General features: G+C 41.9%; 1 protein-coding gene across 1 annotated transcript in view; it reads left to right on the top strand.

Annotated features, from left to right (window-relative positions):
• Positions 1 to 9543: 9543 nt before the first annotated feature.
• The window catches only part of pemt (phosphatidylethanolamine N-methyltransferase), a 60654-nt gene continuing 51846 nt past the window's right edge, over positions 9544 to 18351 (top strand). The window contains exons 1-2 of the mRNA XM_084568050.1: positions 9544 to 10103; positions 12110 to 12217. Of these exons, the coding sequence (XP_084424176.1) occupies positions 9993 to 10103; positions 12110 to 12217 (219 nt within the window). The 5' untranslated portion in view covers positions 9544 to 9992. The remainder of the gene's footprint in view (positions 10104 to 12109; positions 12218 to 18351) is intronic.

Raw genomic sequence — 18351 nt, 5'->3', positions numbered from 1 at the left:
GCAGATTTTCCAGGAAACAAAGCAACCAGTCCATTTCCTGCTCAACATCCCGAAACACAGAGAAGATCATCTCAGGGCATGTGGCTCGCGTGGTTCGGGAACACGCTGACAGTTCCGAACAAAAATGTCCATTTTCACAGCAATCTTCGGTTCAAGCCAAATATGTGGAGGATTATATTAATACCCTCTGAACATTCTCCTGTCTGCTGCCAGTACTGGCAGTGCTGTAGCTGTGTTCTTTGCTGGCTCCCTCGTTTTCATGGACCTGTTGACTGTGTGCAATACAAAAGACGCGGGGGGAAAAAAAACAAATAGACAAGCAGACAGACTAGGTGAGGACATTGCACGAGCTCGAACTCATCCACACGCACACGTGCAGAGAGCAAATTAACTTAATCTTTCTCTCTTTAAGCAGCCCGTCTTTTAAAATGCATCCCTTGCTCATATTCCTGTCCACTCACTTTGCGAATTAGGCCCTAGAAATTCTAATGAATTCAGATGATGAGAGGATGCGTGTGAATGAGGTCTGTAATCATCAGCAATTAAAGCCATTGATGTGAACTCGTAGCCTCCCTGAATATTTTACCTTGACCTCCAGCAACAGAAATAGGCATAGGTCCGAATTAACCAGTAACATTAAAAATCGGAACCAGTTTGACAACCTTCCATTTAGTGACCTCATCTCGTCCTTGTCGTGCTTGAGTGTTTTCTGTGACCCTTTTTGGTTTTCCTCGTGTTTCCTGTTTTTATTTTGTAAACTTCTTCCGTGGTGTTTCTTGTCTTGTGTCACATGTGTCTCATTCGCTCCTCTGCCCACGTGTGTGTGAGTGTGGATATATATATCCCTGTCTTTCTGTTTGTTCTGGGTCAAGTCGTTTGTGATGTTACCCTGTTTTTCCTACCGTTCATTTCCTCGCATTTCTCCTGTTCCAGAGTTCTCGTCTTGGTTTTGAGCCTCGCTTGTTTTTGTAGACATGTTTTCGGACACCCTGCCTTCCCTGCAACGCCTTAAGTTCCGGTTTTTGAGTTTTTATTGAAGCCGTTTTTATTGCCTGCTAATGCCTCCCCATAGCGTCTTGCATTTGGGTCCCACCTCCTTTGCTACTACGTGCGATGATCCTGGCAATAATTGCACTTCAGTCACTCTTGATATACTGTGAGAGAGGGAGATTAAGCCTTCTGGTATAAAAACAGCAATAGCCTTGACATGAAAAGTCACCACCTGGATTTAACTAAGCAAATGGGTACGAGCCTCCTATTGGATAATTACTGCATGGGTGATTATCTTTCAGCTGGAAACAAGTTATTTAACCCCAACTGATGCAATGGGTAGCTTTTCATTTCTCAAACAAGCACGTCGAAAGACACATCCTGTGGTCGTGGAAAAGATGTTAGTCTGTTTGAGAAGGGTCAACTCATTGGCATGCGTCAAGCAGAGAAAACATCTAAGGAGATTGTAGAAACTACTAAAACTGGGTTAAGAACTGTCCAACGCATTATTAGAAACTGGAAGGATCGGTGATCATTTGGTGAAATAAAATGGAAGAAAAACAACAGTAGAACTCAGGGCTATGTTTAATAGTGAAAGTAAGAACATTTCCACACGTACAATGCGAAGGGAACTCAAGGGATTGGGACTGAACAGCTGTGTAGCCTTAAGAAAACCACTAATCAGTGAGGCTAACCGGAAAAAAAGGCTTCAATTTGCTAGGGAGCATAAAGACTGGACTCTGAGTCCAGACCTTAACCCCACTGAGAATCTTTGGGATGTGCTGGAGAAGGCTTTGCACAGTGGTCAGGCTCTCACATCATCAATACAAGATCTTGGTGAAAAATGAATGCAACACTGGATGGAAATAAATCTTGTGACATTGCAGAAGCTTAGTGAAACGATGCCACAGAGAATGCGTGCTGTAATCAAAGCTAAAGGCGGTCCAAGGAAATATTAGAGGCTGTGACCTTTTTATTTTTCGGTGGCAAATCTTTATTTATTTTTTTGGTCAGGCAGTGTATATAATAACATATAATATTCAGCTGGCTTTTTTTCCTGGCAGGTTTGGTTCGTGACGTGTGTCACAGTAGCAGTTCTGGATTGACTGCTGAGCAACATCGCCATTCGTTTAGAGCAAAAATTTAATTTTAATGAGGAAAGAGGAAACTTTTATTTGAACAAAAGACATTTGTCATTCTGGCAACATAACTTTCATTAGCAGAGGAAATAAGGAAATGGCATTTCCTCACTGCAAAGTTTATTATAATCATGTTTTTATTACAATGTTGGGTGAATTTGTGAAAACACTGGGCCTCATTCATTTAAAAAGACATTAATAGACAATTAAAGTAAATATATTCATCCTCATCCATAATAACTGTCGTCATAAACCTCTGCTCTGACTGCGTCATGCTCGTGAATCACAAAAAACAGACGACCGCAAGCGTCCTTCGACAAGTTGAAATAAATTACGTTTCGGTGAAAGTCCTAGCTGCGTGTCATCACTTTGACGCTCATTTCCTGGAAGGATACCTCTAACGGATGTTTTTTTTTTTTTCAGTAACCACGGCTCGTCTCTCATCCTGGGCTCACGGATGAGAAGTGTTTTCCACCAGTGTCATTTTTTTTCTCCTATGATGTCAAACTTCAGTGACAAACGATTTCTATTCCACCTGAGCCCCAGTCTGCATCATCACATTCCCGTACGGAGAGAAATGGAGGCTTGACAGTATGATGACTGCAAACAGCACCTGTTGCAAAAGTGGTCGATGTCCATGTTTCATGAATCTGATAGTGATGCTTGGAACATTTCTATGCAAATATTACTGAATAGAGCCCCGTAAAAGTGAATCACTATTAAAACAGGACAGTCCGTGCTAGTGTTAGCCTTTTTATTTGAATTGTCTCTCATTAAAGGGGAATTACCATTTTTTACAACCTGGACCTTATTTCTGGCATAAAATCCGATCGTTTACTCACCCATATAACTTTGGTGTCATCTGGAGTTGATCGGACGATATTTAGATCTGCGTATATCCATATAGTGGGAGTGACTGGGGCACCAAAACACAGCCTCTAAATAATGCATTATCTGCCGTGAAACTTGTTCATTTCACCAGTATTTTGTTATGATACGCTAGTGCTTTTCCCAGATGAGTCCGGAGTTACCTGTTATCCATTTGCATTATCTATTCGCGGTTTGTTGTTCTTTGGCCAGCTGTTCCTCTATCTGCCTCCGCATCCTCCTTTCTACGAGCTCCTCATCCGTAAACTCTGGCTCAAAACGATAAGGACGTCCATCATAAACAAAGTCGTCGTCCACAACCTCAGAATCGGAAAAATATTCAGCCATGTTGCAAAAAGCTAGCTGCGCAGGGTGCGCGCGGCACTCAGAGATGACATCGTCCAGGTCAGAGGTCATTAGGTCAATCTACAGACCCCGGACGATGATAACAGGTAACTCTGGACTCAACGGGGAATAGCACTAGTATATCATAACAAACTTTTTCTGAAATGAATGAGTTTCGCAGCAGATAATGCGTTATTTAGAGGCTGTCTTTCGGTGCCCCAGTCACTCCCACTATACGCATATACGCGGCGCTCCGCTGGATCTAAATATCTTCCAAAGGAGTAAAAATGACACCAAAGTTATATGGGTGAGTAAACGATCATATTATGTGCCAGAAATAAGGTCCAGGTTGTAAAAAAACTGTAGTTCCCCTTTAAAACAGGACAGGCTGTGCTAGTGTTTTATTTGAATTGTCTCTCATTAAGAGACATGAGAACACTACTGTGATCTAGCCTGGAATGTCTCAAGGTTATTTCCAGGGTAGATAAGGGTTGTTGATGGTTTCTCTGTGTGTTCTTGTTTGAGCCTGACGCTCACTCTCAGAGGTCTTTTTGTTCTTGCAAAAACCCAGCTTAAAAACACAAGAAAAAAAGTATAAAAATGAAGGATGCACTACTTCAAAGAAGCGAAATAATCTCAAATAGCCTTGAAGAATCCAAGATCCTCCCTGTCTCCAAAGACTCACTAACCCCACCAACATCAACACACTCATACATGTGCATTGCACTCCCGTTCAACCCAAACGTTGCACAAGCTGCTTTCAGCCGAGATGGACAAAATCTTGCACAACTATTTGTTTCTGCAGTTTTTCTAAATATATTTATATTTTGCACTACATGCATCTGTGAGTAAAGCATCTTGAAGGACTTACACTACAATACTATAGTATTGTACTCCAACAATAGGCCAGTTTAAAATAGTTAGTTACATAGAATGTTTAAACAGAATAAAAACATGATGTTAGTTGTGAAACGTTTAGCTTGTGAATGTGCACTCGCATGTGTTTTCTCGAGAATAATGCTCGTGTGTGCTTTTGAATTACGTCAGACTTATTTGTCATCGGCCACTGGTGATTCAGTGCCCTCGCTGGGGGCGGAGGAATTGTGGGAAAGCAAAGGCAGAGCTTTCCGTTCCTTGTTATTCCCTCTTGCCTCCTCCCGCCTGCTCTGGTCTGGTTCTTTGAAAGCGTCTTTGAGTGTAAACAGAAGAGGAAGCTGGAGGAAATGATTCCGCAGAGCTGCTGTTTTGATGGGTGGTGTTTACCCGTGTGTCCTTGTGTGTACAGTGTGTGGCAGTCGGTCTGGGCATTTAGTTGTAACGTGGGTTTTTAGTTTTGATATGCATTTTATATGTCATCATAACTGGATTCCAGATCTTTTTAAAAGGCCTTTCTCTAGTTCTCCCAGTGCATAACACCTCCCAATTCCTTAAGCCCTAGGTAGTTTCCTTTGCCCTTATAACTGCACTCTTTGGGTTGGGGTCATGTCAGGTAGTCTGGAGGATAGGTTCAAAGTCCAGTCATCTCTGTCTCTACACTGCTAGCTAGCTAGAAAACAGCTTCTACAATTTTGGAAAGTCTCTTGACGTGTGGCTTAATACATTTGTGCGTTTGGAGAAAATATCTTACACTTGTGAAACAGAGACGGGTTTTTTTCAAAAAGTCTGACATCCAGTCGTTTATAGTATATATAGCGTGTAAACACTGCCTGTCAAAACAGCAGCTCTGCACGTCATATCCCCCAGCGTCCTCTTCTGTTTATAGTCAGCCGCTTTCAAAGAAGACCAGAGCAGGCAGAGGACGTACATTGATCAGGCATAACATTATGACCTTCCTAATATTATGTAGGTCTCTCTTGTGCCTCCAAAACAGTTCTGACTCATCAGAGAACGGACATGGGCCTTCTGAGGTCCTGTGAATGTTGTTAATGAGGGCCTTTGGGCTCTATGGGTTGAGAGGGACCTCTGTGGATCATCCCACAGATACTTGATCAGTTTGGGATCTAGTGAATTTGGTGCTGTTTTCTGGTTTGTTCCTAAACCGTTTTTGTGCGTGTGTCTGTGTCAAGCCGCATCCTGCTGGGGATGGCTGCAGCCATCAAGGAGTGTCATTGCTAAGGGGTGGAGGTTCTTGGTCTGGTCTAGGTGGGTGGTACATGTCTCAGTAACATCCACATGAATGCCAGGTCCAAAGGTTTCCCAGCAGAACATTGAGTTGTCAGAAGATGGTCAATGTTATTTACGTCTCCGGTCAGTGGTTTTAATGTTGTGGCCGTACATCTGTACACCAGAGGATCAACTGGCTTCACAAGAACAATACGAGTTTAATCATTGGTCAGAGTTTTGCAGCAACTCTGGGAGCAACAGCTAGCTTCTGGCGCCAATGTTGTATTTACTGTTTCTACAGAAGAATCTAACATCTACTGACCTTTGTCCTCGTGTCTGTGTTTGAATTTATCTCTAGGCACTAATACAGAGATGATCAAAGGCTCGCACGTAACGTTAAAGCTAATGCATATATGGTTATGCACTCACTCACTGTTGTACATATTGAAGTGCATAGTCCTGCATTTGTTAAGCTTTCTCTTATTTTGGGGACAGAACCACTTATTAGCTCTGTTTGATGTGCATTTCCAAGCTGAATCCTTCTGATGTTAAAATCCGGAGGTTGGAACAAGAGCCGTGCTCCAGTGTGGTAGCCACATTTATCCTAGAGCACCCATCATGTTGAATCATCAAACTCATGCTGCATTGACCTGCTGATGTTGACACAGCATCGCGGCAAGTCGACTGTGTTCTGTCCACCTGCCACTTGAAAGACTTATGCAACGGAAGCAACCGACTTAAGTCCACGGGAGTGTGTGTGTGTGTTGAGATGCAAGTTGGAGGTAAAAATAAAAAAGCAAAACAGAGCTCCTGCTGGCCGTATTGATTCAGGCGATACAGAAGAACGACAGAAAAATAACATCCTTATCCTCGTGTGCGTTGAATGAAAACCATCAGTCGACGAGCTCACAACCCCCCCGTCACTTTTTCTCTCCGCTTGTTTTTGTCTTCCCCGTTTTCCAATGATATTTCACCGGTGTGTGCGTTTACTCTCCGCGGTGTTCCTCTGTATGTACTGCATTGTGTGGGTGAAAGCACAACACGCATGGTTTTCCTGCCTAACTCGTGGAAAAGTAAACACGGTCGGCCGTGTGAATGTTTAACTGTATGTGTGTTCTGCAAACAGATGTCAAAACCTTTGATTATATAAATATGTGGTTATGTCCCCGTGCAGCCAACTAATAAACATTTAACCATTATTGTTTTGGTTCTGCGTGCATGACAAGTGCAGGTGACTAATACCTGCAAAATCTGCATAAGGAGGAGGCCAGGGTAGATGGATGAGTCAACAAAACAATGACCATAAATCAATTCTTACCACCTATATAAATATAGTAGCTTTTGTAGTTATTATTTAGCATTTTGGCCATTTTTTTTAAACCTAGCCAAGCAGTAGAGACAATAACATCTGTACTACATTACACTACTATGGGTCGTATTCAGCGTGTTGGGACGATGTGGTTCTTCGAGGGCTTGTTCTTACGGATAAGTCATTTGTCAGGAATAGTTGCACTGTAATCAACATGTGATATCACGGAATTTAGAATGAATAGCACTGCTACTTCTGGGACATTTCACAAGTCATGGCTACCCATTTTAAGCTTTTCGGGTGTAATTTAACAGTGTAAAATGACACACAAGATGGTTTGGGTTGGGGCAGTGGTTCCCAAACTTTTCGCAGCCCGTACCCCTTCAGACATTTGACTTCCAGCCATGTACCCCCTACTCTCACGCACTTCAGACTCCTCATCGCTGTCCGTGGCTATGCTAGCAGCTTCGCTAGCCACATCTGCACTGCTTCTAGCATCCCGGTCAAAGTTAGACATAGAAGTTGAGGAATAGCCTGGGTTGCTGTGGCTGGCGTGTGCATCTTCGCCTGTGGGCTGACTGGTGGTAGTAGTTGAGGTCTCTCTGGAAGGGCAATCTATCCGTTTTAGCCAGAGTTCAGAATCAACTCTTTCGCGTACCCCCTACGTCACTTTGCGTACCCCTAGGGGTACGCGTACCCCAGATTGGGAATCACTGGGTTAGGGCTAAGCAAAAAAAATGTGTATTGACAGCACAAGACAATGTTGCCATTAAAAAAACAACCAGGTGTAAGTGCTACAGTGCCACACTGCTTGACTGCTAGAAAATGACAGCTTTCTACCTAAAGAAACTATAACATTTTTTCGACTGAATACACCTCTGTGACGATACAGTGGCAGTCCAAAACTGTACTTCAACATCTTGCCACTGACTATACCAACTGTGATGTTTAAAAAGCGAGGCAGGGAGGTTTTACAGAGGTTGGAACGTTTGGGTACTATCTGCGCCATAGGAGTTGTAGGTCACAAATGACAAAACTCATTTACAGGTATTCATTTCGCCTGGATACAACAGGGTTTTCTTTGTTCGTTCCTGTCTTACTTTCTTTGGAAAATCCACCAGACTTACTGTACATATATTCTTCCATTCAGAGAAAACCATCCAGGAAATTAAGTTTGACTTCAACAGGATCAGAGTTAGTGGGAATTACTGTATCTCTACAGTCAAAGGACAAACTGTCCAAGAACATCTATTTATACTATAGTGCGTTGTGCCATTGCTGGGGACAGTATCCCACACCTTTGGGATGCAACGAGAACTATAATGTGAGTATAGTATAATCTTCTTTCATCTTTCTATATGTCCTTTCTCTTCTTTTCCCTATTGCCTGTATATAACAAAGTCTCCTCTCCATTCCCTCATTAAAGCAGCATTGATTTCGTCCGTTGGAGGCTGAGGGGAAAAGTGACACCAGGCGCGGTGAATCACATCCACGCGGCTGCAAACTAAATATAGAATGAACTGTAGGTTTAAGAGGTGAGGCAGAGCATGGAGACTCTATGGGACTTCTGTAGAGCAGAGGGGACCTGCAGTGTCAATGTGTGCCGCACATTTCACATGAGTCGCATGACTGGTCGTGTGATTGATGCTCTACAAGTATTTATACATCCGCTGCAGTTATGTTCCCAAGCTTCTCCGTTTGACTTTTTATAACGGTTTCTTTCTTTAAAAAAATAAATTAATAAAAAATCTTTTATTATGTAATCGTCATGAATGATGTTTTTCCTTTCAAAGCTATAGACCAGTGTTCTTTCAGTGGCATACATTATACAAGGACATCTTTAAAGCCTGTGTCGGCGCAAAAAGCCCGATCCCTGTCTTCTGCAGATCAAACATCTGCGGACAAAATGAGGGAGAAGAAAACGTCAAGCTGAACTAAGAAGGAGGAGGAGGAGAGAGTGTCAATTACAAGCGTAATCTTTACCTGCTGGCTGGGTGTCATGCTTTTTTTATTTTACACGGGAGCGTTCAGACACCCTGATGAACGGACTGTATGCCAGGTCAGGGAGCCACGCAGGTTTTTCGCGCTCCCCCTATTCCTCCCTCCACATGAGGTGTCTTCTGCTTAACCGACCAAGCCCAAACAAACCGCGGGGGGTGGAGGAGGAAGATGGGGGGAAAAGTAGTAAAAGGAAAGGAGAAAGGAAGAATAGTAGAGGGGGGTGGCGGTTGGAAGTAAAGAACAGAGTAATGATGGATGATATGAGAATAATGAAAGAGGGGATATAGAATTAAGCAAGAACAGAAAGGGCATGTAAACAAAACAGGAAGAGAAGAAAAACAAGAGGGGACGGGGACACAGAAAAAGGAAAAATTAGGCAAATGAGGAAGAAAATGACAGTAATCTGAGAAGACAAACAGAGAAAAGAAAGGACAGAAGAGAAGTGAGATGGAAATGGAAAAAAGAAAGGAGGGTGATGGAAAGAGAAGAGGACATGAATGAAAAGATGAGAAGAGGAGGGGATGGAAGAAGTAAAAGGGGAAAGAAATTAGGGCAAAAGAGGAGCAAAGAAAAAATGAAGGGAGGAAAAAGGGGAGAAAATGTTTAAAAATAAATGAAGGGGGGCCAAAGATATTTAAATGGAAGAGGAAAAGAGGAGGCACAAAAAGAAAAAGACCAAAGTGAAAGAAGATGCAAAGAGAAAAAGCAGTAAAACTGTGAAACAGAACAGCAGCAAGGATAAAACAGATAAATATGATCCTTTATTTTGCACTTTTTTAACACTACATCAAAGATTTGACCTTTAAATTTTGATTTATCAGGTGTTCATTCATACATTCAGCCAACAGGTGTCACTGTAGAGCGACGGACATTTACTGTAAAGGAGAAACGAGAAACACGAAGAAATACAAGCAGAAGTCATCAGGTGTAGCAGCAAGTCCGGAAATAAAATAAAATATATATATATTTTAATTTTTTATATTTAAACCAAAGTAAATGACTGAAAAGATAAATAAATAAAATGGTCCCGCCATACGTTTGTTTTTATCCACTATAAATGGCGTTTGAACCGCATTTCCCAGAATGCACTGAGCGGGGTTATAGGTTATTGGACAAGAGTGGTTCTCTAGCACAACTGCAGCCCGCTTTTACTGTCAAAATTAGGACCTTTGACTCTTTGTTATGCAACATTTGTCTTCCACACATGTATATAAGCTGACAGGCTTCACTCAGACTGCATGAGAGACGGCGACGCTGCCGCTGTGCGGAACAATAACAATCCCGCCGAAAACAATCACCCCGTCCCGCTGGACTGCTGCGGAGGGTTCAACAACCTCGACTACTCGAAGGTAAAAGTCGTGCTGCTGTAAACGGGAAAGTTGTTCTGTGTCTCCGACTTTTCTCATGACCCGGTACAGCTGAGTGGTTGAGTTTCAGGTTGACTCTGCTGCTGCTGCTGCTGCTGCTGCTGAGCTCTAGCCGCCGGAAGGCAGTCGCTACCGTTTTATTTCTTTCCAAAATAAAAGCATGGTCTTCTGCAAAGCCATTTTTTTTTAATAAAGCTGTATTCAAAAAGAACATACATCAACAAAAATACACAAATATACACTAAACGCCATAAAAAAACATTAAAAATCGAATATAAATTAACTCTTAGAACTTATGTATTTCTGAGAGTCCCGTATGGAGTGAATGTACTCACATGCACACTCAGTTTTATTATATTTTTTTAATAAAATTTTCTTTCATGCAACTTTTTGAATACATTTGAAGGAAATCTGCCATGCTGAGTCATCCACAAATTCATTCTACTATGGTATCACATGCGTTATGAAAACGTAGGAGGAGATAAGGAGATAATGAGGCCAATTATTGAACATTAGACATTGGTCAAGACTTGAAGAGCATACAGACTGCAAAGGGCATTTCAACAAAGAAGTTGGCGTGACCCACAGTTTTTTTTTATTATTTTTTTTTTATCAATATTATAATTCAGTGGAGGTTCAGCTGAAGAGAGGTCTACTAGAAGAGAGGCATATAGATGCGGAGGCTGGAAAACTGTGACCCATAGCTCGGGGTAAATTATTCATGACATTTGACCAGAATGTTTGAGTGGGCGTGTACAGCTAGAAGGCACGAAAGTGATCAGAATCAGAAATGAAATTATGATAGCTCTCCTTAGGAAAAAAAAAAGACTACAAACATTAACATATAAATTACACTCCCAACCTCTTTCCCCGGTTCTACATACAAATCCCACATCCACATACCGTATGTAGTGTTTAAAGTGCACTGTGAATGGGTGTTATTTTCTGAAATCCCCGTCTTGTGTTAAGTGTGTTGGGTGAAACGAACTCTGCAAAAATTGTGTGACATGGTGTTGTTGTAAATGTGCATCCAAGTATTGGTATCCATGGTAGTTGCTAGGTCTTTTTACCAGTCTTAGACAGATCCCGGGAGACTGTTGGCTGTGTTAATTAAGTGTGTTTTAGTTTAACTTTATCAAACAGTGGGGGTATTTGCAGACTTTTGTTGTTTTGTTGTATTCATTTTCTCTCTTAGACAGTGTTTCAGTTGTGCGTATTGCAGAAAGCTGTCAATATCATATCTCTGTTTTAATAAATCGTGGGGTACAAGTTTGTTATTTCTGCTTTTTACCATAACTTGAACGTTAAAGGCTTTTGCAGTACAATTTAAATACATCTCCGTTTTCATGAAAGGGTAAATTGGCCACAGAGACCCTAACCTAATATGGTTTGTCCACAACCTCAGAGTCGAAAAAATATTCAGCCATATTGCAAAAAAAACAAAAAACAAAACAAAACAAAAAACTAGCAGTAGCAAATTGCAGGTAAACGAGCCGACTGTTGCGTGAGACAACATCATCCGAAGAATCAGAAGACATCATCCGTCATGTAGGTCAATCTAAAGACCCCGGATGATGATAACAGGTAACTCCAGACTCAACGGGGAGGAGCACTAGCGTATGATAACAAAATATTGGTGAAATGAACTAGTTTCGCGGCAGATAATGCGTTATTTAGAGGCTGCATTTCGTGCCCCAGTCACTCCCTCTACATGGATATACGCTGATCTAATTATCTCCCGAAGGAAAACGAATTACACAAAAGTTATATGGGTGAGTAAACGACCGTATTTTATGCCAGAAATAAGGTCCAGGTTGTAAAAAAACAGTAGTTCCCCTTTAATATGGAGGTCCATTGACTCACTTTTGGATCCAGCCTCAAGTGGCCATTAGAGGAACTGCATTTTTCAGCACCTTTCATTGCTGCCCGGTTTTTATGTGCTTTACCCATCCCAGTCTCATTTTTCACGATATTTTTATTTTTTCCAGATGGACTTCTCCCTGATGGAAGAGCTTCAAAAACACATTAATGTCCATGACTCCAGCTTTCGTGTCGCTGTGCTCGCCATCATTTTCAACCCTCTCTTCTGGAATCTGGTAAGCACCGTTCTACAGTAGATCGTATTATAGATATTGTAGCTACTAAATAAGATTTCTTTCTTAATCTTGTGTAGTCCAAATCTTGTGCGGTCAAGCTCAATGAGGTTCATGGCAAATCGAGTTGACAAAACTGGGAAATTGACTCGTGTGAAAACCCTTTGGCAGCTCACACTTGAAACTGAGGATTTAAAGTTTTCAAAAAGATCTGATTTAGTTTAGGCAGAGTTAAAATTCTCTGCAGGATCAAAGTGTTTAAAGTGCAGCTTAGACGTTAGCTCTAACTTGGTGATACACTGGCAGGGGGGCGCGGTATTTTTTGAATCCAGTTAAGAATCATTTTCCAACAGCCACAAGCAACAGTAAAACTAATGCTATTGAAGCTATGTGCAAACTCAAATCATGAAATACTGAAGAGTTAATCATAGTTTCTGTTTCCAACCTCATTATAAATTCCTTGCATCCATAAGTTGTCCATGGCAAGATAAACACAGTTTATATCTAGGTGGGAAGCCAGTGAGGGATTCTGTATTTTTTGCTGCACTGCTCCCTCCTAGTGTTGGGATTGGGTTACGTAACGGACAGAGGAGGTTTCACCAGTAAGTGTCGAGCTGAAATTGTGTATCTGTCCAAAGATAGGCCTTCAAGGCTTTGTCAAATCAAGGCAAACTGTCTGCGCAAGGTTGCTGAGCCTGATGAAACTGATCATCTTATCTTAAACGGTTAGGCCGCACACAGACAAGATGATTGCATGCATGTCAGCATGCATGATTTGATACCTTATATTTGATTGTAAGTGTCCCATCATTCAGCACTCAAGTCTCATTGCATACACACACGGTATGTACATGCATTACATAATAGGCTTCCATGTGATGGCAGTGCACTGTGAAAGAGTCAGACATCATGTGTCCTTTTGCAAAAGCACAAAAAGAAAATATCCTTTTATTTTCAGCCTGCAGGTGCTTCAGCATGGTGAATTGTTTTGAAGGCTTCAGACGAGTCACATCTTCCCTGTTGAAGTGTTTAAAGAGTGAATCATACCAAGTCTAATTATGTTTGCAGCTTTACATAATAGTGCAGATAATGTACCTCAGACATACTCAAAATAATATTCTGTACCTTTTATTCCATACCCACGTTGTTCTTATGGCTTTCAATATAATGTATTTGCTTATGAATAAAAGCAACGTGAGGTAGCCAGAATCAAATCTTATCAGAATATGTGAATATTTTTTCTCTGTGAATATTTATCATAGAGAAAAAACTACCTCCTGCAACAGTTCAGAGCAACAAGGTATGTGACACTAAGCGTTTAAGGTGTTCTTGACAAATGGCTCTTTATTTCGCGACAGAAGAATCAATTCTCCGATGGCAGCCTTTTAGCTCTAACAGATTCAACCTAACGGCCCTCAGATGCCGTGTATGATTGCTACGTTGCTGTTACTTTTCTGTCAGTCGCAAACAATTTGATTGGCCCGGCAGATCTTTGCTGGAGCACAATCGGTTGCCAACGGAGGGACTCCAGACCAACTTTCCACTACAAAAACAAATGTAGGTGGGGAAGTTGGTCTGGCTTCCAGGCTGAAACGGCGTTGATGAGAAAAAAGAAGAAATTGTAAATTACTAGTTCAAACTTCCTAAGAGGTTAAATTCAAAATACACAACATTTGCATATAAATCTGTCACGTACAAGCCCTTGCCATGTGTTTGGTGACATTCCCGTGCTAGTCCACCCGTGGAGATGCATTTTACATCAACCTGAAATGGCTGGTTTGCCAGAACCTTAGATGGGAACAGCTCTAGCACTGGAAGTAGAGTAAAAGACTGAGTATTTCAGAGCCTATGGTGGAAAAATCCAAAGAATAGTTTCTGTCTAAACAAAGTAATTGAAGGAAGGAAGGAACAAACAGAGGTTACCGTTGCCGTTGCTTTTCTGTTGGTGTGAGCTAAAAGAAGTCTGAAGATGGGCATGAATGTTGCCTTAGTGCTCTTTGTATTAATAGTATTCGGAAAACTGAATCAGAATCAATGAATCACGTTTTTTTCCATGCCTTGTATTTGGGGGCTGGCCTACATTTGTATAAGGCTGCCACTCCCACTCCCACTATCAGAAACCTTTAAATTAACAGCCAGTTTCAACTAGAGGATTTGAGGTACAGCCATGTGATGTTTGTCTGATCAGACTTCATTTTGTTAGTTACGTCGTTCACTACGGTTATAATGGTCTCTTGAGCAAATACAATTTCTTGGCCCCAGGATCATTGGGTAAGATTGGCGTGGTGTGACCGCTGCTTTTTAAAGTAGTTTCACAGCTTCAACACGTCAACATGTGCCATTTGCCCCATTAGTTAACCTTTTAACAATGACTCACAGCAGGCCACATGTTCATCATACAAGGGAGAAGAAGAGAAGCCAATTATTTGCACTCTCGGGTGATCTTGGCCCTGCAAATGCTCTCAAATCATCCAAGCATTGTGCTGGGGGATGAGCTGTAAGTGGCTGTAACAGTGTCTTCTCAGACAAACAGCATCAGGCAAATGGAACTTAAATATATACATAGCATGTAAGGTTTCATTTGATTCTCTTCAACTTCTATGTCTTAAATGGTAAAGAAAGAGACATGCACACACGTGCCACCGGTGGATGGAACGCCTTTTTTTAACCCACTGATTTGATACTTTTCTGATCACATGTACGCCACGTGTGAGGCTTACGTGACTGTCGATGGGATGTTCGAAAAGAAAAAAAAAATGGCACGCAGTTCATTAAGGCACGAACTCATGTCCCCGTGTTCCCATACACGGTGGTAAATGTGCGGTGGTAAAGTGCATCTCACACTGCCGTGTCTCAGGTCACATCGTTACCTTGTTTCTTGGAAATCACTGTGCTGGATGTGCTGTGCTGGTAACTTGCAGCTGATAGTAGTGAAGGTCTGTTATGATGGGGCTGTGGCTTTTAGGGCACAAAAACTCTTGAATAGTTCGGTCTCTGTTCAGCCATGTTTCTGTATTTGTTAATTCCTAAAGAAATGACAAATCTCTGGTTTAGCCTGCTGTTTACTGCTGAATAGGGGTTGTACCGATTTCTCGACTCGTCGACTCGTCGACTTTACTGCTGTGCCGTGACGCTTTGAGCAGGAAGTCGACTACCGATCACATGACAATAACAACATGGACGCCCCGAAGGTGCAGGTGAGGAGCCCAGTGGCTCATTGCTGCATACCATCAGCAGTTCATCAAGTGTATGGAAATACTTCACCGAAGATGAAGCCCAGAATATGTATATCAGTCCTGTAACACAACAAAAGTACTACTGCAATGCACACTCATCTGAAAAGACATCTGCTAACGCTAACAGAGTCCTGCAGTTACAGAGAGAAGGAGGCTGTAAATTTCATTGTCTGAAGTTATTTGACCTTTAGCTGCTATACACGGAAAATACTTTGGAGATAAACCGCTTTTTTTTAACCCAGCAACATTATATTATCTTACAACACGCTGTGAAGTACCATTAAACGCTATTGACGGTGCCGATTCATATAGACTATACATATCTGTAGTACACAATATTGATTAGCTCACGTGTATGTTCAAATCTTTTGCGTTTTGTTAGTTGACATTGTTGCTGTGGTTGTAGAGCGGACAGTAGCCTTACATAAAAGCCTCCGTAGCTTCTTTTGTGTGAGATGCTACATTATGCACTCAGGTCAAGAATATAGATTTCATTGTTGCAAAGCGTTACTTTCTACTGTGTTTTTATGTGTGACGTCATCGACTTGTCGACGTCGACTCGACTTTCACCACAAATTAGGTCGACTTTAAAAAATCCAGTCGTTCAACCCCTACCGCTGAGTACTACAAGGTTTGTTCATCTACTCTATTCTAAATGACATTGGGAATGACGCAAAGAAGAGGGATGAGACTGAACCAAATTTTTAAAGTTGTGGGCTAATGCAGTGGTGTTAATGCAATATAGATACACCAATCAGGCATAACACTATGACTACTGACAGATGAAGTGACTACGGCTGCCTCCAGCTTGAAAATGCATCACGTCTCCAAGCCTCTGGCCTCTGCAGTCCCCAGATCTGAACCCAGTAGGACACCTTTGTGATGTAGACGAGCAGAAAACTGGCAGTGAATATGTGGCTGACACATCTGCAGAAGTGTTGAAATGGACCAGACTCCAAAGGAGTGTTTCCAACATCATATGAAACCATGAAAACCAAAGCCAAGCCAAACGGTTTGGTTTAATATGCCTCTCTTTCCACATTGTTTTATATTGCAGTGGTAGCAACTGGCTCAAACAGCAGTTTTAGTTGAAGGGAAGTCTCTTCATGCTTTATGTCTCAATTATGTGCTTTATTTATACTTGTAGTATATACACTGTCGAATAACACCGAAAGGGACTCCTCACCTGCTCTTGAATAATGAAGCCTTACTTCGAATTTGCACTGAACGTAGTGTACCTACTAAAGAGACACAGCAAGGCCTGTCCCTTGAGTTTGTGGTGTGTGTGTGCAGATCAGGATGTACCAGGCTCCAACTACCTCAGCTTAACCTTTCATCTTTTCACACTGACATGAGCGCTATCCATGAATGAAAAGACAATTTCTCACATGCATGGCCGCAAATTAATTAATTCAACATCATTGCCTTAAGCTGCAGTCTGGCACTGGAAGAAAAAAATATTTAAAGGACATATTAAAATGAAAGTTTATTCATTCGTGTTGAGTAGGTGGATCTGTAAAGCAATAGTCTCGCTTTCAGTGACACTGCAGCAGCCAGGAAATTAAATGAAATGACGAAACGGGAGCTCTCTAAGTTAAAATTGAATGCTCAGTGGGGCCAGGAGGTCAGTATGCCACAGTGACGCTGTGACACATTGACCTTATTATGGAACTGGGGCAATCTTGCGGTTCAGGCCCAGGAAACAATCTTCCTACAGTCACACCAATTTTGGGCTTGGTGCGCTCGATTGGTTGGAGATGTAAGAATCTCTGCACGCTTACCTGACCTCAGTAGCACCTGCACAGCGTGGGCTTCAAGTGTGTCTTTGTGTTTACGTGCATGTGTGTGTAGGTGGGCTACACAGTGACTCATGAACGGATGAAGCCAAGTCTCTGAAAGCCACGGGAAAGTTCAGATGCACTTTAATCACATGGACGTCTTGTCCGTCAGCCAACGGAACCCTGAAGTCTCATCAGACCATGCTCGCTGTCTGCTGGGGCTGCTGATGCTAATTACACCCGTGTGTTGATTGCATGGGTGTCATCGGGTGCTGATGATGTAATTTGGAGCCATTATCCACGGCGGTGACAGTTGCTTTGATGAGTATCGTGCATTTATGGCCTTTTGCGTGTGTCCAATCATATCTATTTAGCTTTAGTCGCTCCGGCTGACTGAGCTAAAATACAAGGACTCACAGTTTGTTAGCACAGCAAATGTCACTTGGTGAATGTGTCTGTTGCCTGCTCGTGGTCAACAGGCTTGCTGTTACATTGGCTGGAAGGCAGTCTGATCCCATCTCACTCTGGTCACATATCCTGTTGTATACCGTATGTTAGGTGCAATTTGGTTCACTTTAATTGTATATGTTATAATTTTTTGAATAGGAAAATATACTGTCCCAATAGTTTTTTTTGAGACATTCTATTAGTACTGTTTCCGAAGTGCCCCTACAAGTATTCCTGAAATTGCTCCAGTATATTACTAGTTGTCTGTGAAGTTTCTCAGTCATCCAGGTCATGGTATATCCAACAAAGGTTCAAAAAAGGCAACTGGACTTGTAGAGTTTTTTGAGAAGACGTTTCACCACTCATCCGAGTAGCTTCTTCAGTTCTTCAGAACTTCTTCTCAAAAAAAGTCCAGTTGCCTTTTTTGAACCTTTGTTGGATATATTACTAGTTCACTTTTCGAGACTTTCCAGAGGTTCAGTTCTAATTTCAGAGGTATAACAGCAATGTCAAATCATATGGACTTGATTCTGCCATGGTATACAACTACACACACCTACTATCATCCAAAACAGCCCACACACGGAGTACCTAAAACATACATCGCATCACTTCTGGTGTGGCTGAAAGATTACCCAGCAGTGGTTATCCCCAGCCACAAAGGCTGGATTGGGGC

Source organism: Chelon labrosus (genome assembly GCF_963514085.1).
Source record: "Chelon labrosus genome assembly, chromosome: 19".
NCBI classification, from domain to species: domain Eukaryota; kingdom Metazoa; phylum Chordata; class Actinopteri; order Mugiliformes; family Mugilidae; genus Chelon; species Chelon labrosus.
The sequence above is the reverse complement of the archived record's forward strand: the minus strand, read 5'-3'. Positions and strand labels throughout refer to the sequence as shown.